We start from the raw sequence: 26,207 nt of genomic DNA, 5'->3' as shown, positions 1-26,207 counted from the left end.
ACTGTGTTTTGAGTGCTTGCGGGAAGGTGCTCGGGGTACAAGCTTAGGTGTTACATTCGGGGCAGGAAAGAGACCTATTCATGGAGACTAAATCTCCAAGCTCACACTATGCAAGTATTTTAACATGTATGCATGTTTCTCTACCTTTCTCACTCTATCAAAGCCTCATTCTCAACGACTGCAGATGCCCCTGGTTTTATACAAGAAGCTGCGCAATTATCCGTATGGGTAGGTATCTGCTTTCTTTGAATGATGTTGATGGCCGTCCTAGTGGTAAGTTACATAGTAGTACTTGCACGCAAATACGACATTCCCGTTACGAATGTCCAATGGACTTAATAATTGGGTTAAACAATAGCGGGGCTAAAAATGGAAGGCAGAGCCGTGTATAGAAGAAAAAAGACAAATATTGAGCAACTATAACTAACTAGAGGGATAATATGCGTACTTAGTAAAAGTCTTGGCGGAGTTTTCTTCTTTGTGTGTTTGGCGAAGACACGCCAAATTGAAGCAAAATCTGAACTCAATGTTTTTCTGTTCCACAGTATACTTCAATTATCATCATTCACCGGTCTTCCTTGCCTCTCTAGTTTGTTTCGAGCAGGCTGTGCCGCGATACCAATCACGAGATCTAGTCACGTGACCTCGATGATTGTCTGCGCGATCAAACAACGTCCAGATTATCGAAGCCTGCAAGGACACAGAGAGGCCTGGGACTCCGATCTCGCTCAAACTTTGGCGGTCTGATTTCAGATATTTTCTCGAAAATATTTACCCCCGAAAACGGTGATCGCTTTCTACACTGGACATGTTTAGCGGAATCTACTTCTTGGTCGATGACGTCATCTATCACCCAATGAAGCACCCCTGTCAAGTGTGTACGCCCCGAAGAGGTGTGATCATTGCAGTGTGTGATCATCGCAGTGGGCATTCAAGGTAAGAAAGACTAAGACTCAAATCAGCATCCGCTTAGTATTCTGGATGGTGTTATGTTCGAGTGTGTTTTTTCCGGTTCTTGGGGCTCTGTGAGCCGATGCTATTTCGGAAGCTACCTGCGCGAAATATATAAAGCTCACCCAAAACGTTGCAAGGTACATTCAGTCGGACAACAACAACAACAACAACAACAACAACAACAAAAAATAAAAAATAAAAAAGTATTATTACTAACTCCGCAGTGAGGATTGGAAGCAGTAAGGATTGGAAATTAAGAGATTTGTCTAATGAGGACGTTGAGAGGTTGACAAATCATTGAATATTCTGAATACGTTGAGACATGGGAGTTCACAGTTCCATGTCTCACCTCAATGTCGAGTCTTGGAACAAATATTGTGGACAACACCTGTGAAGTGCACATTCAAATTCGGTCGCATAGCAGAGATCGAGTATATTGGCGATGTATCTGGATGTAGACCTCTATTCCAATCTACTGTATCTGCTTGTCGCAAGGAGCCGCAAGAAATTGGAGCGAAAAGTCAACTGACCACAAAGTCCATGTCAATTTGGGTCGTGGTTCAACCAATTGGAGGTGGTGCCGTTGAGAAGGGAGAAGCAAGTGGGGAAAATATGCTGGGGATATCCCTGACAGTCGAGCATGTGAATACGACCTTGGACGGTGTTCGAATTATTAAGCTCCCGCTGATTAATGCTGTGTTGACTATTTAGGGTCCGCATCAGTATCAATGATACTAAAAACGCTGCATGATGAGGATACGGGTAAACCAAATCAGTCAAGCACTTTGATACTCACTCGGTACGTGACTGGCTACAGCCTGAGATCTTTTTTAGACATATGCTATACGAACGCCGCCTCATTCCTCCTGAGTCCCCTGCAGGGGCATTGTAGTGAGAATATCACAAGATTGACAGCAGCCACTCGGAAACTTGGTCCGATTGGGCCTTTTCAATATCTTCAAAATCCAGATTTTCTGATTGTCAAGGAGTTGACGGGGTTTAATAAGGTGTCATCGGCAGGGCTGGTGGAATGTGATCTGCATTCCTATGAGCTTGGCACACGCAAACCCCGGACGAAACTACCCAAATTTGGATTGCGGTGCTGCGAATAGCTTCGGAAATTCTACCCCTTAGTCAAAGAAGGATTATGCCCTAATCCTTCAGTCGGCAAATCCAAGTAACACAATTCCGATCTGCGTTGGCACTGCGTCGTAGCGGAGAATCGAGTAGAATGCAAATCCCAGGGACTCATGGTTACATCTGGTCAGAATAAGGAATTGTGGCTTTCATGCCACTCGAACTCTAACTGGGACGAAAAGGCAGGTAGGCAAGAGCCCCCCAGGTGAAGTCATCTGAGTAACAGAAATTCCCCAGGTTTAGGATAAAATCAAAATCCATGAGAGTAATCATGATGCTTTTTACTCCATGTTCATGCAGATCATGCAACGAATGATGAAACACCTGTGTATGTAGGGTACCGAGGCTGGAAACCCTTTATTGCCCTCAGTATTTAACTCTCGTTGTAATCCCGAAAGCACGTTTATCAATATTGACTAAATGATTCAACGAAAGCTCTCTCCAAATACCTCAAAATGAAGTTACCGGCCTCCTTCCTCTTATGCCTCCTATTCATCATGGGCGCCACTGCCGCAGCAATCTCGAAGCACACTCTTCTTATGCATTGCGTGAACAAACAAATGGACAAAGCGAATGTCGAGCACAAGCTCAGCCCGAGTGATCTTGCCAAGATGAAGCGCGTTTTGGACAAAAAAATCTTGCAAATGTCCTTTGAAAAACCCACGAATAGCGAGACGAGAAAGCGACCGAGCGCAGCGTCAATGTCCCGTATGGCCATTCCAGGGGTGCCACACGAGACGATCGATAAGATGTTGGAGTCAGTCGGCAAGTCGAGTGCGCATTGTGCGAATGAGATGCTGGAGGAGTCTTGATTTGAGTCCCTGGTACACTATGCTCCGAAGTGCAATCATTTTATGGATGGAGTGGAAGTCCTCCAAAGAAACGAGAAACGATGAAGAACGATGAAAATTGTCAATGATTTGTTTGTGTTTTTCGAGAGCTGGATCTCTTCACTTGATGTCTCGTGATTTTGCGACTTGCGAGTATATGCAGTTACGTCAAATTTGTATGAAATCGTATGAGCTATCTGTTTATGTCAAAATGAATTGTGGTACCTATCAAAATCCTCTACCTGTGCTATGAAATGTCGACCCCATGTTCTTGACAACTGTAGGATTAAAAAGATCGCCCTTTGGATCTTTGAACATTGAGAGCAAGATTCGTCTCGCACCTATACTCTCGATGAGATGAAGAGCCGAAACGGCTTGAATATTGACACTCAGAAGCAAAGATCTCGATACAGTCAATCTTGAAGATTGTGAGCTAAGCTGTGCGCAGGCAGCACTCCGTCGGACTGTTCGGAAATATACCTGACTAGTATAGCTTTCCGGTCGGAGTCAACAACAACGACTCGCCAAAACGAAAATATAAGCTCGGGTTTAGATTTTAAAATATTGTCAATGATTCAGGCCTGCTGCTGTCAACAATAAAACTTTACATCTAGAGTCCATATCATGTTTTATGTTGACAACTGATGTCATGCCGCGCTCGAGAGAGGTGCTGGGAGCTATGGGTGCTTGAAGGGATGGCATTCGTGTGGGGGGAAGGTCATAATGAGATAATCACAGCTCAATTGATAAAATTATGACAATCGATCGTCTGATTTCAGATATTGAGATGAACTATACACACCTGATAAATAATATGTATCCGTTTTATTCTGTTTCCAGTACATACGACCATAGGGTGTGGAGAACAGGGCTTCCCGTCCGCTCAGCCGTACTTAAGCCACACGCCGGCAGGTTAGTAGTATGGTGGGTGACCACATGCGAATCCCTGCTGTTGTATGTTTTTGTGTCTTCTTTTTATTTATTATCATTTCTTTTTGCTGCCCCTCGTTTCTGTCTGAAAACTGGATCCATCTTGCCTACCCCGAATTTTGCCTCAACATTTTCCCTGACTCATGCTCATCCCCACGTGAAAGCTTCCAAGCTCGAGCTGCTGACCACCGCGGGGAATTTGTCACATCTTCCGAGCCCAAGCTCGAGCTCAAGGGCTAAGAAAATGCCGAGATCTGCGGCTGCCTACGCCCTGCAAGAAAAGTATACTGGTACACGGGTGGAGCACCGAGGGCCGCGTGGTTAATTCCTACGGCCGAGCTATTGCAAATTCCCTGTATCTAGCTCGGAAGTCCTTGCATATCGTCATCCCGAAGCTGTTAGCTTTTTGACATTTTGGTACAAGCTCTTAGAATGATGTCTTGTGATTCGCCCAGGGAAATTTACCCCTACATTCCAGCTACGAAAGTACACCAGCATGACCATGAGCGGCAAGATCAGCAAGAGCAATGGCGAAGAATGTAGAACTTCTAATTATCCGATTAATTGTCCGCTAGCTTATAAAATAAAATAGCTAGAGCCAGCTATTAAGGGTATTTGTGAAAGGTGAAGATTTTGCCTGTCGACAACTAGGAGAAGATGGCGCCAACTACTGACCGTGGGCTGCGAAAGCTGAACACCGGCATTGCTTTGATGCTGTCTGCGTCTGCTACTTCGGGGTACAACGCTAGCCAAATCAACAGCTTGCTCGTCCTCCCTGAATGTGAGCTATCTCCGCACAACCTGGAGTTTTCTGATGCTAATACGCAAAAGTCGCTTTGTTCATAAGCGGTCTCAACTCCAGCGCCAAAGGCCTCATCATCGCCGCCGTTTCTTTGGGATCATTCCTCACTTTCATCCCTGCCTCATACATCGCGGATCGTCTGGGCCGCCGAACATGCGTCAGTATCGGAGCAATGCTAGTAATCCTAGCAGCAATCATCCAAACCGCCATCGCACACCCATGGGCCTTCTTCGGGGCCCGCGTCGTCACGGGAATGGGAGTAGGCGTTTCGCAAACCGCCGCACCCCTCTTGATCACAGAATCGGCACACCCCCGTCAGCGAAGGACACTGACTGGACTATACAACGCCGTCTGGTTCATCGGATCGATTACAGCGGCTGGAATCGCCTTCTCCACTTTATCGTTACAGAATAGCTGGTCCTGGCGAGTTCCTTGCCTAATGCAGATCATTTATCCAACTCTACAACTTGTCGCGCTATGTGTCATCCCTGAAAGTCCGAGATGGCTAGTTTCGAAGGGGCGGAAGGGTGAGGCGTTGGCTATGCTTACGCGGTATCATGGGAATGGAGATCGACAGGCGAAGGTAGTGCAAGAGCAGTTTTATCAGATTTGCAGCAGTATTGATGCTGAGGCGGGTTTGGAGGCTGCTTCACAGTGGAGTTCGTTTTTGAAGACTAAGGGCGACGCGCATCGATTGGCTATTTGCATTTTGCTGGGCTTTATGCAGGAATGGACGGGAAATGGTACGGACTATTCTTCTCTTGCAGTTGACTCGTTTCTGACTATTTGCAGGCGTCATCTCTTACTATCTCGCTCCGATTCTCTCATCGGTCGGAATCAACGATGCAGCACATCAGGCGGCTGTCAACATCAGTCTGCAGGTGTGGAACCTGATATTCGCTGTCGGCGGCGCGAGTACTTCCGATCGCTACGGCCGACGTGTTCTATGGCTGAGTGCGACGACCCTCATGTTGATATTCCTGTCAACATGCACAGTCATGTCCGGGCTATTCACAGAACTCCATATCCTTGAGGCAGGAATCGCAGTCGTGCCAATGCTATTCCTGTTCTGTGGATCCTACGACTTCGCCTACATGCCCTTGTTCATCGCCTACCCAGCCGAGATCCTCCCATTCCAGCTCCGAGCTAAGGGTCTCGCTATCACGCTTACCACGGATTCACTGGCCTGCTTCTTTAACCAATATGTGAATCCGGTTGCATTTTCCGTTCTCCACTGGAGATATTTTTCCCTCTACTTGGGCTGCCTTGTCTTTTTCATTGGTGTTGTATACTTCCTGTTCCCGGAGACACAGGGCAGATCGCTTGAAGAGGTTGCACAGATCTTTGATCGGAAGGAGGTTGAATCTGTGGAGTCGTCTGACGAGAAGGTTGTGCAGACTATGCCTACTGCTCCGAAATACGAGTGTTAGCTGAGATTCTGTTGACGATATACGGACTATATACGGGAACTGGACTGTTACATAGCTATTGTTGGTTTTTGTGTTTGCTATGTGTTTGCTTTGATCTTTATGTATTAGACAGTATCAATCCAACTGAACAGAGCCACTTGTTAAGTTAAATATCGCAAGTGACTTCGATTTGCCAGCGCAAACTTTGACATGGATTAATTGCATCTCATAGATACAACACTAGTATTTCCGATGCTTGACAGATGCCCTATAGCGGTGCCAACAACCAGATGGATGCTGAAGTCTACAGCGAGCTGACCGACACAAATGGTCTTGATCTGGAGGTTAGTACTAACAAGCTCTGCCAGTCTTTATCCTCTATGTCGCTGACACTGACCAGTCTTATTATGCATCCCTCGTCGACTGCTACATTAACGGTAGCGGCGAGGTCGACGTGACGGCTACAACGAGCAACGGCAGATCCCGCGCTACTTCTATAACGGATATGCACGAAGCGGGTAATGGCACAACGACGGGACTTTGATGTCGAACCTCTCTGGTTTACGGATTTTCAACTGCACAACTGTAGCACAGGCTGAGGGCCACTAACGGGGAGCACTGGAGACGAGATAACTAGTTTGCAAGAGGCGATTGCTTGAGCCGGAGGATGTAGGATATTAACTCTGTAATAATTCTTTGACATTTCTTATTTGATAGTGGGAATCAATAATCGGAGTGGACATTGCTGATAGCCTCGGCTTCCCAGCCCGAGGCTATTGACGGAGGGCCAGATGGTCCAGTTAGCGAAAATCCGTAATTCCATGCCAAAAGGTGCTCAGAATTCCGGAATTATTTTCAATTATTTCTCAGGCAAGGTGATTGCGGCCAGACATTTAGCACCTCTAGGATGTTGTCAAATTGGAATACTGTCCTTGTTCATCTAAGTTAATGTTAAGTTAACTACAACTGCATGACTAAGCAACTCGTGACTCGCGGCAGCTGCACCTGAGTTTATTTGGCACTTCGCATCCATCGAATCTTCGTCGCTTCGATGCGCTTTCCGGCAATTCCGGCAGCAAAAACAGCGTAGCCCCATCGGGCTTACCAGGCCCGGAAACCGGAGGTCGGGCTACGTATGGCAGCTCGCTTGGGGGCGAGGCTCCACAACGCATCCGTGGGTCGCAACAAGGGGGGAATGTCGGAGTCTGGAGTTTGGCCTGGATCAATGCTGCTCGACGGTGTCTGGTGGACGCGGATTGCACGTTCAGAAGCATACTGACAGTGTGTATACACGACGGCAATTGAGTAGGGCTAAGCTCAGCAACAACCTGAACTCGCCCCAGCCCCCAGCTCTAGCTACAAATGGATGCCGGGGATCGGAAATTGGACTTGGCAGGGTTGCAGCCGCTTCGAGGCGCTAGACCGTGCGAGTCGAGGCTCAAGCGCTGTATGGTCGAGTACTGTGCACATGTAACATATTCACTGCGCATGCCCCCGTCTCAATGTGCTGGTGTTCGAGAACAATGGTCGACCGTCATTGTCCAGCCCAACTGGAGCAGCCTGAGACATTCGCTTGCTTCTGTGGTGGCAGCGCGGTCAGGTTCACATCGTAGGGCCCCACAACGGTGGTTGGTGGCAATGCATGTGCTTCTCGTTCTCACCACGGTTCCTGCAATCTTCAGCTGGCCTGAGATATACCCGATGTTCACGAAGGTCCTCCGATCTGATATCGGTTCATCGAATGAAATAAGTATTGAATTCTTGCTAGGGATCTTGGTTAAAGTCACGGTCGCAACCTTAACCAGCATGGTCCCAGCTGGCGCTGTGACCGCTAGCTTCTCGGCATTGGATTCAAGCGGCAGCAGCGCACCATTGCCCTAGCAGACTCATAGTCGGTGGTGATCGTGGTGATCGCTGGTGATGGTCGACTAGGAGGAATATTGGATACCCTAGGCAGTACTCGTGACTCTTAGAGCCATCACATTTGCTCCTCAATTGCTGCTCAACGGCCAACGCCTGCGACCGCCGCAGGTCTCCGGCAGTTGTGATACTTTCCGCTAGCACGTGGATGGCGGCAGGGATTTGCCCGTTCCAAGAACTATACACAAACCTAGTTCGACAACTGTCGGCGACGCGATGTTTGTCGTTAGGTAATTGTCTGCAGCCAGCGTGGAGTGTGGACGGGACATGCACTCCATTTGTCACACGAGAGCCAGCGCAGCAGTCGCGGCCAGTGCAACTGCGACCGGCTACAGACCGAAGGCATGTCGTCAAGCATCGACCGCGTGGAGCTAATTGCGTGCTTTCCACGATCAGCGTGTCCACCAATCCAAATACTTTCTTGCAGACTACATAGAATGCATCTCCCGACCCCGGATTTCCTCCTGCCCTTGCGCTCTTACTCCATCGAAATGCATTCTCGGCAGACCCATGGGGCCCAAACCAAGCCCCCTAATGCACCCTCCCTAGACCATTTGCGGAGATGACATTGCAACACGAGCACCAAGAAAAATCCAAGAAGCCACTACCCCGGACTCTACCCCGTATCCTAGCCCCTTGAGGCCGGGATGGGGCGACCCGGGGCCTGGTGAAGGCATCCCAGGGCTAATTTGACCGAGGTCGGTCGCCTCCCGCCGCCTCCACAGTTGGAATTGTGGGGAAAATTGCACGAAGTCGGCAGTCTCGTCGATCACCGGGGACCGGCGAGCACCGAAAGTGCAACCCCATACTTAGGCTTGCGTTCGCGCAGCGAGATAGCGGGCATCACGAGCTAACCAGCCTATCCACCGCCCACTCGTTCATCAGAATCCACCAGAGTATATGAGTTGAAGAGGTCGCACTGCGCTTCCATCTACTCTACACCGCACATAAGGGCTCGTTGCGCGTCTTCGATCCGTCGCCATGGGCAAACCGTTCATGGGCTTCCGGGGCAATTCCCTCCTCCGCGCAGCCGTCTGGCTCGTCGTATGCCCGACGTTTACCTGTTATGGATATAATATGAGTGTGGCCGGTGGCCTCTTGACGCTCGATGCGTTCAACCGCCAGTTCCCACAAATGGACACGATTAACACGCACGGCGCGGAAAAGAGTTATAATTCAACAATTCAAGGTCAGCTTTGGTCTGCCGTGGTCTGCCATGGCGTAACTCTATTTTTGAGTCTGCCGCTAACTGATGGGGCTCAACAGGCACGGTCATCGCTCTCTATACTGTCGGCGGTATCTTCGGCGCCCTCTCCTGTGTATATTTGGGCGACTTGCTCGGTCGTCGCAAGGTCATCGCTATCACTAATTTCATTACCATTATCGGCGCTGTGCTGATGGCCTCGGCGTTCCAATTCGCTCATTTTATCGTTGCTCGACTTGTGCTGGGATTGGGAATCGGTGGCTACGTGGCCACGGTTCCGGTCTGGCAGTCTGAAATCTCGCCTGCGCACAAGCGAGGCTCAAATGTTGTGACGGATGGTATCTTCGTCGGCGCCGGCGTCACGCTGGCCCTTTGGATTGATTTTGGATTCTTCTTTGTTGAGGATAGCTCGGTTTCATGGCGGTTCCCTCTCGCTTTCCAGATCGTCCTGTCTCTCATCGCGATGTTCTCAATCATGTTCCTCCCCGAATCGCCTCGCTGGCTCATCAAGGTCGGCAAACGTGCCGAGGCTGCCCACGCTCTATCCGCGCTGATGGACGTCGACATCGACGCCCCCGTTATTGAAGAGAGCATCGTCGCCATCGAGACGGCCCTCCAGGTCTGCGGAAATGTCAGATGGACTGCCATGTTCACCAACGACAAGCAGCGTCTCTTCCACCGCACCTACCTCGCCGCGACCGGTCAGATGTTCCAGCAGATGTGCGGTGTCAACCTCATCACCTACTACGCTACCACTATCTTCCAGCAATACCTCGACATGGGCCCCGTCAACTCGCGCATCCTGGCCGCCGCTATGGGTCTGATGCAGCCCTTCGGTGGCTACCTCGCCTACTTCACCATCGACCGCCTCGGCCGTCGTCCCCTTATGCTGTGGAGTGCTTTTGCGATGGCCATCTGCATGGCTCTGCTTGCCGGCTGCACCTCCGACCCTGCAAAAAGCCATACCGGTGCCCTCGTCGTCGCCGTTATTGCGCTCTACTGCTTCCAGTTTATTTTCACTGTTGGCTACTCCGGCCTGACCTTCCTGTACGCCGCGGAGATGGCGCCTCTCCAAATCCGCGCGACCGTCAGCGCCGTGGCCACGGCCACAGTCTGGGCCTTCAACTTCCTGCTGGCAGAAGTGACGCCCGTAGGCTTCGACTCGATCGGGAGCCGCTACTACATTGTCTTTGCCGTTGTCAACGCCGCCATCGTGCCTTCCGTCTACTTCTTCTTCCCGGAGACCAAGGGCCGCTCGCTGGAGGAGATTGATGAGATCTTCGCGCAGTCCAAGACCATCTTTGACCCGCCGCGTGTGGCGCGTCGCATGCTGAAGCTGCAAACAACTGAAGCCATTGGCTCTGAGAGCGGGGATAATGCCGGATCGAATGATGATGAGATCATCAAACAGGAGATTAAGGCTTAAATGAGATATGACTGTCAATATGATCGAACTGGTTCGACTTTCACTCTGAGTGATATATTTTTCTCTTTTGTTATGGAAGGTTCGTCGGACATGCTCCCTGGATATGCCGGGAATGCCGACTGCCGAGATTGAGGAGGATTACTGTATATAGGATGCATTGCGAATGATCTAGGAGCATACAATACCCACCACAGATCTATTCACCACACTATTCTTCGATGAGACTCTACTACTGTAGTTCACTACCTAACGGCTTTACGTTTCCTGCTTCAACCACGTAGTGCCCGTTGCTTCCTATCTGGCAAGACGCCACGGTGGGTCTCTTATCATCGATGTTAGATAATTAGATAATGTTCTGACACAGCCGGGCTCCACTCGGTCGTTGCGAGTGTACGTCAGTCTCGGCCGCGGGTTTAACAAAACAGTGCTGCCCGCCAGCTGCTGCCAACCACTGCGTTGCACTGGCCCGCGGCCGAGTTACTCTAGGGAGGGGTTGAAGCCAACACTTATATAACCGCTATAATGATTGCAAGTCTGTTGATAGTAGATTTATCCAAACAATCAAATCAATAAATCCTACAAATTGAGGAGCGTTTAAAACAATGCGACCCGACGAACCGCCTGTCATTGATTTTAGTCGTATGGTTCTTTACAAATTGCTAAAAATAGCTTTCTAACAATTTACAGCATTCTATGGCACTAATGAATCGCAAAAATCGACTCTCATCGAGCTATTACGACATGCCTGTGAACAATTCGGATTCTTCCAGCTCTTCAACCATGGTATCACGGAGAGCCTCCAACAAGATGTCCTCCAGCAAAGCAAGGAGTTCTTCGAGCTCCCCTTGGAAGTAAAGGAGAAATACAACAAAGGTATACTTCTATTGTTAGAATACATCACTATCAAACCCGCTAACTCTGCTCATAATTGCATCCAGATATCGACGGCTTCAACCGTGGCTACGAACCCCTCCGTTCGCAAAACTTCGAAAAACTAGGAAAAGGCGACCTCAAAGAAGGCTTCTACATGGGCAAACACCTCCCCTTCGAAGACCCCTACGTCCTCGCCAAACGATTCGGCCAAGGCCCAAACAAGTACCCCGCGGAGCTCCGCGACCCGAAAAAATTCCAGAGTGTCATGGAAGAATATCATGAGAAGATGACCAAGCTAGCGGAGAACCTTCTCCAGGTTTTGGCAGCGACGCTGGACCTGCCGAGCACCTTTTTTGATGATTTTTGCGAGCATCCGGTTGCTGCGTTACGGCTTTTGCATTATCCGCCGCAGGATGTTGCAGGGGAGGTTGAGAAGGGTATGTCAATGCACCTGGCACTACTTGAAAGTTGAGTTGAACTAATTGATGAAATGGTAGGAATCGGCGCCCACACAGACTTCGGCGCAATCACAATCCTCCTGCAGGACAGCACCGGCGGTCTACAAGTATGGAATAACCTTGCCACGGAATGGGTCGACATAACCCCTCTCCCGGGGGCGTACGTCGTGAACTTGGGTAACATGATGATGCGCTGGACGAATGATCGCTATTTGTCCAATTTGCATCGGGTGAGTAACAAAGATGGTCATGAGCGTTTTAGCGTGCCATTTTTCTTCTCCGGGAACCCGGATTATATCGTGCGGTGTTTGCCTAGTTGTGTTGATCACACCGCGGCTGCAACGGGGTCCAGCGGAGCTGATACCGGGGCTAAGTATCCCCCTGTCTCTGTGCATGATTGGATGACGGGCAGGTTTGCGGATACGTATAACTCCGGCGAGAAGGGGTTCGGGGATCTCCGTGGGAGTGTTGTTGCTGAGATGAAGTAGGGTTTATGCTTTTGGGCGACTAGCGCATCTAGATGCAGGCTTAAGGGTGGGGAGGGCGATCATGGGAAATGAATTTGAGACATGTTGATCCTTTCTATTCTTTTGAGTTGATGAAGTAAAACGTACTCAGATCTCACCGAATGAATTTATGATATCTTCCCATTGCATATAATCACCCAGAAACAGGTCTGCTATTTGCGAGAAATTCGGCTCTGGGGAAGATTCTCCATGCGACACTGGGTGACTGTCTTTCACCTCGACGCGAGATATTATCTCTTTTAAAGAGAATTGTTCGCGTGTGCCTGTTTTGATCGCCATGTCCATGTCCAGCAGACTCTCGATGAGACCCACGCCTCGTTTGGCGATGGTGCTTCTTTCTTGGTTCCTTTGTAGGAATTGGAGACTTCTCACTGCAAGGTCGCGGATCTCTTGCGCTTCGAAGATCTGACTGTTCTCTTTTGTGAATATGAGCTCGAATAGCAGCCATACGGCCGCTGTTAGGACTTGCGTGTTGACTGTCCATAGGTTGTTGACGATGTGGGTGAACGGATTATCTGGAAGAAAGAGGAAGTTCAGGAGGTAGCGGCGCATTAGAGGGAGGCAGGAGACCTGGATGATATCAGTTGTCGGGAAAGGTGTTGTTGAATGAATGCTGAAATACCTTGGTGTAGGCGAACCTTGGGTCCTTTAGGCTGGGGATTTGGAAGTGGCGATGAACGGAGTAGAACTGTTGATCTAGTCAATGACTTGCTTATGAGCCCATAGATGATGCCGTATACCTTATGTGCATATGATAGAGACAGCACCGAGCTTATTTGAGTGATATAAGTAGGTAACTCAGATACAACCTCATTGCCTGGCTTGAAGAAGCGAGGCATTTTGTCGATGAGTTGTTTCAACTCGCGGTCAGCTTGGAGAACTTCCGAGTAGAGATTTCCCATTTTATCGCTGTTTTCGGGGTGCAATTTCTGACACGTTCGATCCTGCATCTTCCAGATAATGACAGATACTGATGTCGTCAGCCGTTGCCAGCCGAGATTTGGAGACTTGGTAGTACCTTTGTTCAAGACGGACGTGTAGCTTCCCTGGGTGTAAGTTTCCTGGCTCTTTTCCATGATGTGATCCTCCGTTGCCATCTCAAGAACTTCTTCTTCGCAGTGCGTAGGCATCGGGGTATTAAATTGCGAGGGGTGGATGTTGTACGTGTTATTATACGGGATCTGTAGCCAATCCTGCCGGACCAAGAACCACCACACTCGTTTAGAGACTTCGCGATCAACCAGCTGCTGTGTTCTGTCACTTGACTCGGTAGATTTCTGTGTGGCAGCTGGTGTATCGGGACCGAGGCGATGGAGACCCAGGCATTGTGCAATTCGGCTAGCGCTCGCAAGGAGAACGGAAATTCGATCGGATTGTCCAGCATTGTGGCCGATGTAAATGAGGAGGCAAATGGCTTGGACGCTGAAGATGCTGTGGTTTTTCATGAAGTCTGCGGTGTTGAGGCTGTCGATGCTTTTCTGGTAGCATAGCAGGGATAACTCGGCTGCAGCACAAAGGTCAGTTTGGCTCGGTGGTTCATGAGAAATGGTCTTAGCGTACTCCCTGAATAAATCTCAAACTCCTCAAGTTTTTCTGGATGTGTGTGGTATAGTGTTACCTGTTTTCATTAGCGAGTTCTTCTCTAGAAAGCTGGTAAGGCATGCCTACCGCAAGCATCGCGTAATACAGGGAGAGCCACGCTCCTTCAATTGCATCCACGCTGTTGAGGCTCAGCGAGCATTGTTCGCGAAAGGTTGGCATGTGAACAATATTGTGAATCCAGGCAATGCATTCTTGATGATAGGTCATCATATTGTCCACCTGCGTCGCCGTGAATACCATATCGGTCGCATCGGGTAAACACCGGTCGCCATTTTGACTAGGCTGGTCAATCTGCGCGAGATGAAGGACTTGTTGACGACTCAGAGCCAGAAATTCCAGCATGACCGCCGCATCTTGAGAGACGCTGTCCAATATCTTAGGCGACTGTCGAAGCCCCGGTGCTTCGGTCGGCTTCCCTGATGATACTTCCACCTTTGCCGACATACCCGGGGAACAGTTCGCGGTGGCGTCGATGTTGTAAGAGAGTGGAGTATTTGCGGGCTCAGCGGAATCTGCCAGCGATTCATAGCCTGTGAGAGTTGCTGGAGGATCTAAACCCTCAACACCCCGCGAGCGGGTTCTCCTCGACCCCCTGCGCGATTCGAGGTCATCGCGACGCCGACAATCCTGCGCAGTCCCCCGCTCGATACACGCGAGGCATGGAATTTGTTTCGAGCATCGCAGTTTTCGCCTAGTGCATTCCGTGCACGAGTAAGATGGGCGTTGCCGCTTGATCGGGGTTCTGAACGGTCGAGATCGAGCTCCACGGGTGGGATTCATCTGGTTTCCCATGCGGGAAGAGGACATGATGGAGAGGCAAAGACGGGGTTTGTGTGTTCTAGAAAGTAACAAGTCTGGAGGATAGATTGGGGAACACTCGAACGGCCACCTCCGAGGATGCGGGATGCGGGGAGGCGATCTCCTACAAATTGATAGGGAATGGCTTATCACTCTATCACTGCGTTGCACTAGTAATGCAATCAACGCCGAACGGGCGGGCTGCCAATATGAGTCTAAAATTTCGATAACTTGCTGAGTGAGCTTTTAACTTCTTCAAGCTACGGTTGGAGTTTTCTCTTTACAGAGCGAGAAGGCGGATCCCGGCCTTCCACCGATGCAGACAGAGTGCGGGGGCGGTTTTATGGTGCATATTGTGTAGGTGGCCCCGTGTCATGCTACTGAGACACAAAAACAATATATAATACAATAGATAAAACGAATGGAGAGTTAGTAAAAACTAAATAGATAAATAAATCAATGCAGCAAAAGGTTAACTTTCATTTGGCTAATGCTCTAAGCATCGCTCACACGTGGACAGACGGCTTTGCATGTGCATACCCGGAGCCTTGACAATACGGACATATGCTTTTTTTACCAAAGCACAACTCCAATAACCCTGGCAGTAAGTTGCAGGGCCCTGTTCTTTATGCGATCCGGGGTTTTGCAGGCTGGACTCGACTAAGTCCAGCCGCTCTAAATATTTCTACATGGGGATCGTCCCCGATCGTTTTGTGTCCGGGTACGCAAAAGGGATGAATTGAGGATCGTGACAGTCGAATATGAAAGGATATACCATTCGACCACAGACCCTATCTTCGTGATGATATCCTCCTTCTCCATCTAATAACCTACCTCGAGATGGCAGGCGTTGTCCCCATTAGATCAGCCAAATGATTTAGGCCACCACTAATTAAAATTTTTGAAAATACAAATATTCCCCTCGTGATTCCGTGCAGGATATGGGATTATTAATTATTTCCGAACAATGTTGAAGTTGGAAATGTGCGTCGGGATTGCGTTGCAAATGCAGGTGACGGGATGTGGCAGGCTCTTCCACTTTTGGGCTAGACATAAAGAGGCATTTCACGACGGATATGAACTACCGGATGTCCCGAGTTTGATTCACGGTGCGCGCATTGAATTTTTTTTTTTTTGGCAATAATTTTGGGTTGGATCAATTTTGTGGTTCGAAACTGGCGCTGCTGCCGCAGTCCTCATCGAATACTAAGCACGTGACATTGCAGTCGGGAGTGACGCGCCTATTCGTCATACCGACACTAGAGAAGGAGCTTCAGGTGGGTTCGCAAATGTAATTTCTGAAACAACTAAGCCAGATTCCATTACCTCACAATGAAGTATAACCGTTTTTTCCTGCCGAATGGACAACGCATTGACGTGTGTCCCTCATTCGATGGTTTCAGATTCACGGTTGCCGACCATAAGCTGTATGGCAGCTTCCCCCTGAGTGGCGTATAACCCTCTACACCGAAAACGCAGATAAGAAAGAAGGATTAGGGGAGGTATCGGAACGTGAATTACAACTATCTGCTTCTTGTTCTAGGTTTCAGTTTACCACGCCTACCTTGCTTGGAGATGTGATGCATCTTTCTTCAATGTCGCTACCAGCCAGAGACGACATGAAACCTGAGAGCGCCATTACCAGGCAAATTGCAATGATTTTATGGGTTACTTTTCTTTGGTATTTCCAGGAAGAGACGCCAAGTCCGCATATCCCAGTACATGACGAAAGTGAACTACCGGAAATTGCTCGAGCTACCGGCCTGTGGATGCTCAAAGTAAAAGATGATGGCCTTTTGCGTGGAAAAGACAGAATGCTAAAACTCGAAAGAATGGGCTTGTTGGCCACTACTGACCCTTCGGTCGGGTCCCAGGAAAACGGTCAGCTCCTGGGGGACATGTTCATCAGCCAACGAGCTTTTTGGCAATTAGATCCGAGGATCTATCTTTTTACACTTGGCCCCGCTCGATTCCCCGAGAGAGATTATTCTGATCCACTGGCATCGTTGGACTCCTTCGGAGTAGGATTTCCATTCGGAGCTGGTCCTCATACTTCTGGAACTTTCATGCCTTCATACTATCCACCAGCTCCTACACAATATACTTTCACAGGAGATTTTAGGCATCCAGTCCGCCCAAGGGCTCCGCGACAAGGGGAGGTCTTCTATACGCGGTTTATCCCCAGTGGTGGCCAGCATTTGACATTTCGTATACCAGTCGTCCCAGTCAAAGGCTCAAGTGCGTTGTCTTCTAGCACCGACCAACAAAGCAACCGGATTGGACCGAACCTCTGTCTTGACTCCGAGCTCCTAAGTGATGTGAGGCTCTTTCATCGATGGGTAAATCAGTTCCCTACCCACTCTAGTCTATTACAGAAAGGTCCTCTGGAAGTCCAGCTGGAAAATTTGAAAAAAGGCATGTCGAGTCAATCGTCATTTCCCGCACTTGCATGCTGGAACTCGACTGCAGTCGGCTATTTCGAGATATTTTGGACCCTTGAAGATTCTCTTGGGCGATCAGTAAGTGATGTTGGGGATTGGGATCGGGGCATACGGTTTTTTATTGGTGACAATAGATTCGATGATTCTAAGAGTTTGGCGTTATTTTTAAGCTCTGTCGTTCATTATTGTTGGTTGGCAGATCAGAGAACTTGCGCAGTCTTTGTAGAAGCCCGTGCAGACAATGAAAGGTGAGCTTTTCTCTACCTCAAGATTCACAATTCTCTATGCTCTACATCGATACTCACCCTTTTATAAGACTTTTGTCCTGTCTCCAAACGATTGGCTTCTACAAAGAAAGCGAAATCAATGTTTTACACGAGCATGCCGTGATAATGAAGGTAAAGCGCATTACATGGCTTGCGCCTTCCGTCTAAGAAATATGTTTGATGTTTTGTTCACAGCTTGTTGGCTGGATATGCGTCGTGCAAAGTCTCACATATCTCAATCGCATAATTAACATGTGACGGAAAAATGAAGCTTCGAAGCGAAGAGTATCGAGCCATCTTGTCATGTCCTCATGGCAGCAATGGCCTTGGCTTGGCTAAAAATATTACCGGAGCTTGTGGTAGGGGAAGTCTGACTGCGAAAGAACGGGAAGGAGAGGAGGCAGTGACGTCGCCTTTGTATACTGTATATCCAGTTCATAGTGCTGGGAGACGCAATGGGGAAGAATTCTACTTAGCCGAAACTGATAAAAGGCTGAGTGATGAATTGAAACAAAGCAAAGTGGACGAATAATCTGACCGAGAATCCGAACATTGCGGTTGCCGATTCGACTCAAAATTGAGAATGTTAACGTGGACCGCTCGTGAAATTGGATGCGACTTCTTTTATGCATAATTCGAGAAACCTGAGAGAATGATGTGCTGTGCAAAAAGAGTTCTGCATTTGCTCCCTGACGGATAGGCTGCCATCCGGTCACTGGTCGGTTTTTAATATTCTCTTCCGCCCATTGCCACTAACTCTGCTCGGGAACTATACCTCAAGTCGTGTTTGCAACAACCTGACCCGACCGGAGTATAAGGAGAAAACAACTGAATCGCCCTTCATTGGTAGGGCCTGGATGTACTAAATCAGCCTTCTAACGTCCCTGAAGGTTGGACCTCGGTACCTTTCAGGCCCGATTACTTCGTACGAATGATTGACGACGCGTAAATTTCGTAACTTTCGGCATTATTCTCTAAAACTTGTTCGCCACAGAAGACGTGGATAGGCCGGCTGAAAGGGGGCTGAAGCATAATAATATATTCCGTATCGAGACATGCATTTGTTTTTTATGTCATTTCACACAGCCACAGACACGATGCACAGCCACCCACATACTATTTTGTAATCGTCGCGTGGTATTATTAAAACTAGTATATTTCTAGCGAATAAAGCTCTATCATATCGTGAGTTAAGCACGTCTGAATTTTGATTGTCGTCACTTAATTGACTGTTTTCGAATTTGGGACCGAGGCAATTCAAGTGGCGCCCTTTTAACTTGTACCTGGTCGTTCAATTACGTCACAGCTCTGTGTCGTCTTATCATAAATAAATGGCAATTCCGAAAACTACTCCACTGCTATCGTGGTTGTAGTTCGCCTATTTCATTATTAACGGCGGATCATCAAATCACAATTTCAGAACTTCGGATTCGGTAATAATCAACTACAACTCAGGCAGAGTGTCTTTTAAATGGATGATACAACCGGACAACAAAAGCTAATCTGGTAAAATGCTAACTTGTGATATTATTTATAAAATTGGCTGAAAATGGACGAGAATGCTCGATATCCATCAACTGCCTTGGGCGAGGCCGAGAGCTCTCAGAAACATATTCTTACCACATATAAGCATGCTCCCTTAAGATATCAGTGAGACAAAAATGGCGAGCCCCTATACGTAAGTGCGCTGAGCTTGGCTACATTCCGATCGTTTACATTATCACGGATAGTGTGTTGAGGTTCCAGGATAAGGCACCGAATTGATGCCTCATTCCCAACCTCTGTCGGCATGCCTGTTCAGGGAAACCCGGGGCACTGAGCTTGATGTGCGAGCAAACGCTCTCGTGCGAGCAAACGCTCTCGTGCGAGCAAACGCTCTTGTGCGACATTATATTCTAAATTCAGGGGATCTTCATGGAAGAATTCCGATTGAGACCGATAATAGGGGTTTACTACTGTCAGGGGCTTGCCGCCCGTTCAGGGATAAATACCCCCAGAATGTATGCAGACAGTTTAACATGATACAATCAAGTTCAAGTTCTGTCAATTCCATCAAGTTCGATTTGTCTGCCCTTATTCAATATTCAGTGCTTCGTCGTATCCAAATCTCAACATAGTGAGCCAATGAGACTAACATCCCGGATAAGGTTGACTTTACCAGGTAAGGAACAATATAAAATCAATATATATATATACATATATAAATGCATTTTTATAATCCTTTCCTACAAATCTCAGAACTGCCCAGAGTGCCTTGATGGACTATTCGCCTGCGGCGCCAGCACAGCATATTTCTTAAAATGGAACAAGCAAGAAGATTTTATCAAAAGTTTTGTATCGGAGGAAAGAATATCTTTTTTAAAAGCCAAAGAATACTCCAGGGAATGCGAGATTGCTCCGGGAGCTGCTCAGGGCGGCAGTGTTACCGTCACCTTTTTTACTCAAGTATGTTATACTCGTCATTCCGCATTCGGCGTGGCGCCGGACTAACAAAAACGCGGACCGAAAACCGGGTTGTGGAAACGACTCTTTTGACGGAACTCGCGTCTGTCTACCACCGAATACGCTCTTTGATGCCTCTCCACACGCCCAGCAGATCAGCCTCCTTGGTGGAAAGCAGGCTGACTGGAAAATGACCGCCGATAACCTTCTGGTGCAGCTCCGGAAGGCGATCAAGTAAGAGCGCGACCCACGCATCGCAATGCATTTTCTAAACTCACATTTTACTAGAGAACCCCATGCAGCCATACACCGATTGAATTTGTCGCGAATTGCGCTCTGCTTGCCTCCTCAAGTCCACGAGCCTTATTTATATAAGCTCGGGATATCGCGCTATGCGGAGCTTTACTACGGACTGGAAGAAGCATGGGTGTCATGCATGGACGATCCGGCTGATTGGATTTGCGATTGGTCTGATGAGATTGCGCTAGACGAGGTGTTTGCTGTTGCTGACGATAAGCATCGCGTGCAACGATTGCTACGTCTACTTTATATTCCTGAACTTCCGCGGACAAGAGTGCTCGATGCTGATCTTTGCCTTTTACGATCTTTGAGCCCCTGCGATCAAGTCTCGGTTTCTGAGAATGTTTGGGGCGAAATTAGAAAGGACATATTCCAGCGCATCATGCAGAAACCGCATCTTCTGGTCGCTTATACCTGGATTTTGTACTCGGCTATTCTTTTTGGTGGACGCGAAATCCGCTCGCAGCTGCTCAAAGCCGGCCCGGAGTTTTGGGGCTTGTCGGTGACAGACTTTGCCTCTAGTCGGACACCTGCTCCGTTATCATTTTGGAATATAGATGATGATATAGCTGTCCGAGCCAGGTTTCGCCACCGCATTGCCAGGGCTGATCGTTTGTTGACGAATCAAGAGCGACAGGATGTTTTGGATGAGTCGGCTGAGATATTCCGCATTTTCGAGCTATTGACTCGGGCTTTGGATGAAGATACGAATTATACGGATGAGTGATCGAATGTTACGATGAGGATCTTTAAGGCTGTGATACCCGTGAAATAATGCAAAAATTTACTGAAACAGATGAATCGCCAAGATTCGTTGATATTTATGAGTCTCGGTCAAATCAATAACATCACAATGTTGCAGATCTACTGCGATCATAAAAGAGCGTGTTCACATGACAATACTTCTTCCCCCAATCTTCTTCGACATTTTCACCCATCATTTAGGTCCAGCCGAAATTACCTCTCGTGTTCTCTACACCTCTTCAACACCTTGACGTTTCGTCGATTAGCAACCGAGCTCGCCGTGGTTGTTGCTGATGCACTTGTCTATCAAAGCGTTAGCCTTCATTCCAGCAGTATCTCGTTAATAGGCGAGACCTACTCAGATCGATGTGAGCACGGACATAGCGGTGTCCCTCATCAACATTGCGGCACATGCATTCAAAGTCGGTGTGTCCTCGCAGAGTGCAGTTGATGCAAGAAGCGGTATAGTCGCCGCTAGACAAATGTTAGACATGAAGGATTCCACGAGAATGACTGAGTGTACTCACTTCTTTCCGCACTTGAGTCCGCCTTTCTTGTTCTTGATGCAGCGGTTCAGGTCGAGTGTGCTGGTGCGGTACTGACCATTCTCGTTCTCGCGGCAGTCGGCACGAATGGCGTTGCCGTTGCTCTCGATGTTTTGGCAGGTGTTGGCGAACTTGGAGGCGCCCGATACGGCCATGGTGAAGAGGGGAAGGAGGGCGATACAGGTCATGAAGAAATGCATGATGGCGGTGGTTTATGAAGGTAGAGAGTTGGGTTTGTGAAGATGTGGTACTTGAACCCGTGATTCTTGATGCTTATGATGATTCTGTACCGGGCAGGAGTCCCATATTTATATCTCTTCTGATGGCTGGGACTAAAGCTGTTGGTCTCCTACTGTGCACCGGTGACATAAACTTAATGCGAGAGAGAGCAAGGCACCATCAAGCTCTCATTGCTCCTTGCTTGAGCTAGCTGCCCCGCCCGCCCTAAGAATGCATCTCAACCATTATAAATGCTCTGAAATCATCTTACATTTGCTTCTGGGGTAATGGCGGTGGTCCATCAATCATGCAGCGAATGAAAAAGCCGCACGATGGGAGAGATATCATGAAGAAACATAAACGCTATCTAGAAAGTAAAGGAAAAGGCCAGGCGCCAAAAAAAAGAAATGAAAGCCGAGTAAAGCTACCGTGTATATCGTGTCCTCGGGACCCAGTCAAGCGCGCCAAAACCTCGAGGCCCAAAACAAGAATATTTCATCGTCTAGTTTGCCCAGAAAAAGGCCCGTAATAGTTGCAGAACTATTCTGTGAGAAACTATTACCAAGACAAACGTGAGCGTAGCGGTGTATTATCCGAGATAGGTCTTGCTTCAGCTGTAGTTTGGAGCGTCGATCTTCTATTCTGCAAGGGACGGTTTTGTCTCACACGGACATAACACAACCCTATGTTTTCGCGATACCTATTACCTCACCTTCAAGACCGTGCCAATCAGAGTTGTTGAGTAATGCATCAAAGACACCCATATGTGAATATTTCATTGGCCTATCTCCAGTGCTGTTCTCTCCCAGGCCTCTTCACATACTAATGACATCGATCGAAGCCCGGCTGCATTGCTACATACTACATTTTATTTCTATCCCTATGATCATCCCTTGATTTATCGTGGCAGCTCTGGGTCATCTGATCCTTCAGAGAGCTTTGGCGTAGCTTCTCTAGTTGATTGAAGTCGGCGAGCCACTGAATCTTGGATACTGCTTGCAAAGACATGATTTACATACACGCTCCACACAGACTGACGTATATAACGACCCATATGCTATACAAGTCCCTCGACATGCTTTCTTCGCAGCGTGGCCACTGATAAATGTTTTGCTGGGCTCGGCAAGGGGTAAGACCAAATTGGTGGTCCATGGGCGAAGTCACGGCTCGCTGGGGATCAAGCCGAGCAGGAACCATTTCTGTTAAGCACTACTATCATCAATAGATTTCCCTAAGCCTGATTGCAAGCCACTCTTGAGCATGTCGGGTATGCTGCATAGATTGATGTCGATCAGACAATGTCTCGACTACAGGCCCGACCCGGAATGAATTCTCGGCTGGTTAGGGGTGACCGACACAAGTAGACCTCTTTCACAGATCGAAAACCTCACTGTCTGAGCAGCCAGGGCTTGTAGAAAAATGTCTCCGGATTGTACAAAGTTGCTGGGATGCTCTGTAATTGGTGCCTGAGGCAGCAAAGCGGCTCTTGAGGCCACACTTTTCTTCCCTTCTGCATATATCCACCATCACGCGCCCAGAAGCACCACGGAAATCCTCGTCGCTCCTTGAAACCAATATTCTCAAACCTCAGAGAGAATTTCGCGACTCAATTCCGTCTCTAGCAACTAAATCGGCCGCCGGGCCGTCTCAGTCCTGGAGAATCCGGGGAAGCGATCCCAATTGCGGGGCGACCAAGCACTAGCGCCCGGCCTAGGGCAGTCGCTTCTGCAAGTTTTTTGCGCTGAGTCAGTCAGCGAACTATCCACTTGCCTGAAAATGAGTTAGGCTCAGCCTTTCCCAACCTGACAAGGGCCGTTCTCCGGTTCTCGGCCAATCGCTTCAAATGCCCTTCAATCTTAAACCCTGGTTGTTTCTAAATAGACCCTTTCCCCCTTTGGCTTCCCGAGGCTGACCGCGCGACCAGGGACACCATTCAAAAGCCATGTTTCTTTCAGGATAGACAGGTTGGCGCTCAGTTTAGCCTAAATGGAGCTGTGAGAGGAACCTCGTGCTCGTTCTTTGATGTTTCGTGCTGCCTAGGATGAGGCAAAGCTTGGTGAAGCCACCGCTAGGTTTATTGCCGCCCCTTGCCAAGATGTGACCGGAATATTGCGATTTCGAGGGCTTGTTATTTATCCTTATTTGCCGTTGAGTCACAGGCTAAGTTGGCTGATGCTTGTCGGGATGTCGGTTGACTCTTAAATACCTCCTTTGGCCGCGGGGCAAACTGTGACTTGATTCGACTGGAGATCCTCAGGTATTTTGCCCTTATTCAGAGCCTACTACTGTTCTTGGGGCCTGTACTGGCTTTGAATATTTTCCGCGATGGGAAAGGACACCTTCGAGCTTGGTGGCCAGCAATGGCCCAAGGTCACTTGGTGGAAGATGAAGGGGATGCGTTTTGTCTACCTCACACTGTGGGCAGCAATGATCACCTCTGCGACTAATGGTGAGTTACCAGGGTGCACGAACGCTTGAATTCTGACTAACCCGTCATGCCCAGGTTATGATGGCTCCTTAATGAACGGCTTGGAAGCCATAGAGTCCTGGAATGAGTGTACGTTCTGAAGTCCCCACGCAGACATGCTCCTGTTATTGGCTGACTACTATGAAGCTTACAACTACCCATCTGGTTCCACACTGGGTCTTCTCGCCGCCGCAATGTCCATCGGGTCGATGTTGTCGATTCCCGTTGTCCCGTACGTTGCAGATATTATGGGCCGACGTGCCGGCGTTGTCATCGGTTGCTGCATCATGCTCGTCGGTGTGGTCATGGTTTCCATCGGCTACAAGATTGCCTTGTTTGTCGTTGGTCGGATCATTCTGGGATTCGGGCTCGGGATCGCACAGGTGAGATCATAATGAGCGAGTTTCATAATGGTTGGAGCTGATCAGTGCGAATAGGAATGCTCCCCGTTGCTGGTCACTGAGCTGGTCCATCCTCAGCACCGCGCTATCTACAGTACCATTTACAATTCACTTTGGTATGTGGGTAGCTTGATTGGTGCCTGTGTTGCACTAGGTTTGTTCCGCAAATTAGACCTTGGCTACAGAAGATGCCTAACAGTTCTCAGGAACAAATCATATCGTGGGGAGTGCCTGGTCCTGGCGGGTTCCGTGCATGTTGCAAGGAATTCCATCCATCTGCCAACTGGTGTTCATTTGGTAAGCGATAATGTCGCCCAGGGGACCAATACAGATACTCATCTCAACAGGACTGTTCCGGAGTCTCCTCGGTGGCTCATCTCGAAAGGCAAATTGGAGCAAGCTAAGAAGGTCCTCGCATACGTGCATGCTCAAGGTGATGAGGACGATGCCCTTGTGAATGTCGAATTTGATGAAATTCAACAAACACTCGCCCTCGAAAAGGTATTCGAGGGGAACAACTGGTCCGAATTCTGGTCTACTGCGGGTAATCGCCATCGCTTGATCATTCTCGTATCGATTGGCTTCTTCTCCCAGTGGTCTGGCAATGGAATCGTGTCTTATTTCCTGCCTCAGGTAAGCTTTCCAAACACGCTCGCAAGATGAAGATGACAAGCTGACGTAGCCAGGTCCTGAAACTTATCGGAATTACAAACAGCAATACGGTCCTGACAATCAACCTCATCCTCAGCGCCGTGAACGTTGTCTCCGCGACCGGCATCTGCTTCTTCGTCGAATACTTCGGTCGCCGCAAACTGTTCCTCACCTCCAGCATTAGCATGCTCATATGCTACGTCTCCACAACGATTGCGCTCGCCCGCTTCTCCATAGCGTCCAATGATGCCGCTGCGCGTGCCGTACTCGCTTTCATTTTCCTCTTCTACATCGCCTACAATATCGGGTTCAGCGGCATGCTCGTCTCATACTCGTCCGAGATTCTTCCATACCGTCTTCGTGCCAAGGGATTGACTATCATGTTCTTCTGCGTTGATCTGAGTCTCTGGTTCAACCAGTACGTGAATCCGATTGCGCTGCTGAAAATTGAGTGGAAGTATTACATTGTCTACTGTGTCTTCCTACTCTTTGAAATTTTCATTGTCTGGAAATACTACATTGAGACAAAGGAAATTCCGCTCGAGGAAATTGTGAAGAAGTTTGATGGCGATCGCGCAATTCTGGGTGGCGCTGCTGCTTCGGAGAAGATCAATCAGCTTTCTGAACAGACCGAGACCCGTGTTGCGATGGATAGCGAGAAGGCGATGACTACACAGGTCGATATCAAGTCCCAGTACGAATGAGAGGTAGATTAAATACTAGCACGCTTTTGAGCCTGGACTTGTCTTCCTCGCATCCCAGATCCATGTACACATCTGGGAGCTCCCAATAGCAAGCGCCAGTGGCGCAGGGCCCTGCGAGCTACATTCCTCCTACCGATCTATAAAATTGAGCTCATTC

At 48.6% G+C, this 26,207-nt stretch overlaps 9 protein-coding genes across 9 annotated transcripts; 7 read left to right on the top strand and 2 right to left on the bottom strand.

Annotated features, from left to right (window-relative positions):
- Positions 1 to 2,588: 2,588 nt before the first annotated feature.
- On the top strand, positions 2,589 to 2,903 carry N7532_001197 (uncharacterized protein; the record flags this gene model as incomplete). Its single annotated transcript, XM_056613691.1, has 1 exon — positions 2,589 to 2,903. One exon carries the CDS (start codon positions 2,589 to 2,591, stop codon positions 2,901 to 2,903), a length of 315 nt encoding a protein of 104 aa, XP_056478732.1.
- Positions 2,904 to 4,508: 1,605 nt separating this feature from the next.
- N7532_001196 (uncharacterized protein) lies at positions 4,509 to 6,083 on the top strand (the record flags this gene model as incomplete). The annotated part of the gene is made up of 3 exons (XM_056613690.1): positions 4,509 to 4,632; positions 4,683 to 5,396; positions 5,446 to 6,083. The coding sequence occupies 3 exons, from the start codon at positions 4,509 to 4,511 to the stop codon at positions 6,081 to 6,083; spliced, it is 1,476 nt and encodes a 491-aa protein (XP_056478731.1).
- A 242-nt stretch (positions 6,084 to 6,325) lies between these two features.
- N7532_001195 (uncharacterized protein) lies at positions 6,326 to 6,606 on the top strand (the record flags this gene model as incomplete). Its single annotated transcript, XM_056613689.1, has 2 exons — positions 6,326 to 6,406; positions 6,463 to 6,606. The coding sequence occupies 2 exons, from the start codon at positions 6,326 to 6,328 to the stop codon at positions 6,604 to 6,606; spliced, it is 225 nt and encodes a 74-aa protein (XP_056478730.1).
- A 4,608-nt stretch (positions 6,607 to 11,214) lies between these two features.
- N7532_001194 (isopenicillin N synthase family dioxygenase) lies at positions 11,215 to 12,431 on the top strand (the record flags this gene model as incomplete). Its single annotated transcript, XM_056613688.1, has 4 exons — positions 11,215 to 11,251; positions 11,300 to 11,485; positions 11,551 to 11,922; positions 11,983 to 12,431. The coding sequence occupies 4 exons, from the start codon at positions 11,215 to 11,217 to the stop codon at positions 12,429 to 12,431; spliced, it is 1,044 nt and encodes a 347-aa protein (XP_056478729.1).
- A 126-nt stretch (positions 12,432 to 12,557) lies between these two features.
- On the bottom strand, positions 12,558 to 14,879 carry N7532_001193 (C6 transcription factor; the record flags this gene model as incomplete). Its single annotated transcript, XM_056613687.1, has 5 exons — positions 12,558 to 13,040; positions 13,093 to 13,158; positions 13,211 to 13,974; positions 14,031 to 14,088; positions 14,139 to 14,879. The coding sequence occupies 5 exons, from the start codon at positions 14,877 to 14,879 to the stop codon at positions 12,558 to 12,560; spliced, it is 2,112 nt and encodes a 703-aa protein (XP_056478728.1).
- A 1,323-nt stretch (positions 14,880 to 16,202) lies between these two features.
- On the top strand, positions 16,203 to 17,745 carry N7532_001192 (GNAT family N-acetyltransferase; the record flags this gene model as incomplete). Its single annotated transcript, XM_056613686.1, has 3 exons — positions 16,203 to 16,247; positions 16,307 to 17,559; positions 17,628 to 17,745. 3 exons carry the CDS (start codon positions 16,203 to 16,205, stop codon positions 17,743 to 17,745), a joined length of 1,416 nt encoding a protein of 471 aa, XP_056478727.1.
- Positions 17,746 to 20,209: 2,464 nt separating this feature from the next.
- N7532_001191 (biliverdin-producing heme oxygenase) lies at positions 20,210 to 21,046 on the top strand (the record flags this gene model as incomplete). Its single annotated transcript, XM_056613685.1, has 2 exons — positions 20,210 to 20,253; positions 20,308 to 21,046. 2 exons carry the CDS (start codon positions 20,210 to 20,212, stop codon positions 21,044 to 21,046), a joined length of 783 nt encoding a protein of 260 aa, XP_056478726.1.
- Positions 21,047 to 21,325: 279 nt separating this feature from the next.
- N7532_001190 (CVNH domain-containing protein) lies at positions 21,326 to 21,808 on the bottom strand (the record flags this gene model as incomplete). The annotated part of the gene is made up of 3 exons (XM_056613684.1): positions 21,326 to 21,366; positions 21,422 to 21,537; positions 21,591 to 21,808. 3 exons carry the CDS (start codon positions 21,806 to 21,808, stop codon positions 21,326 to 21,328), a joined length of 375 nt encoding a protein of 124 aa, XP_056478725.1.
- A 2,344-nt stretch (positions 21,809 to 24,152) lies between these two features.
- On the top strand, positions 24,153 to 26,050 carry N7532_001189 (hexose transporter protein; the record flags this gene model as incomplete). The annotated part of the gene is made up of 5 exons (XM_056613683.1): positions 24,153 to 24,276; positions 24,331 to 24,384; positions 24,442 to 24,677; positions 24,732 to 25,328; positions 25,382 to 26,050. 5 exons carry the CDS (start codon positions 24,153 to 24,155, stop codon positions 26,048 to 26,050), a joined length of 1,680 nt encoding a protein of 559 aa, XP_056478724.1.
- Positions 26,051 to 26,207: the final 157 nt, after the last annotated feature.

Source organism: Penicillium argentinense, assembly GCF_028826775.1.
Source record: "Penicillium argentinense strain IBT 30761 chromosome Unknown utg000002l_segment0_segment0, whole genome shotgun sequence".
Taxonomy (NCBI): Eukaryota; Fungi; Ascomycota; class Eurotiomycetes; order Eurotiales; family Aspergillaceae; genus Penicillium; species Penicillium argentinense.
The sequence above is the reverse complement of the archived record's forward strand: the minus strand, read 5'-3'. Positions and strand labels throughout refer to the sequence as shown.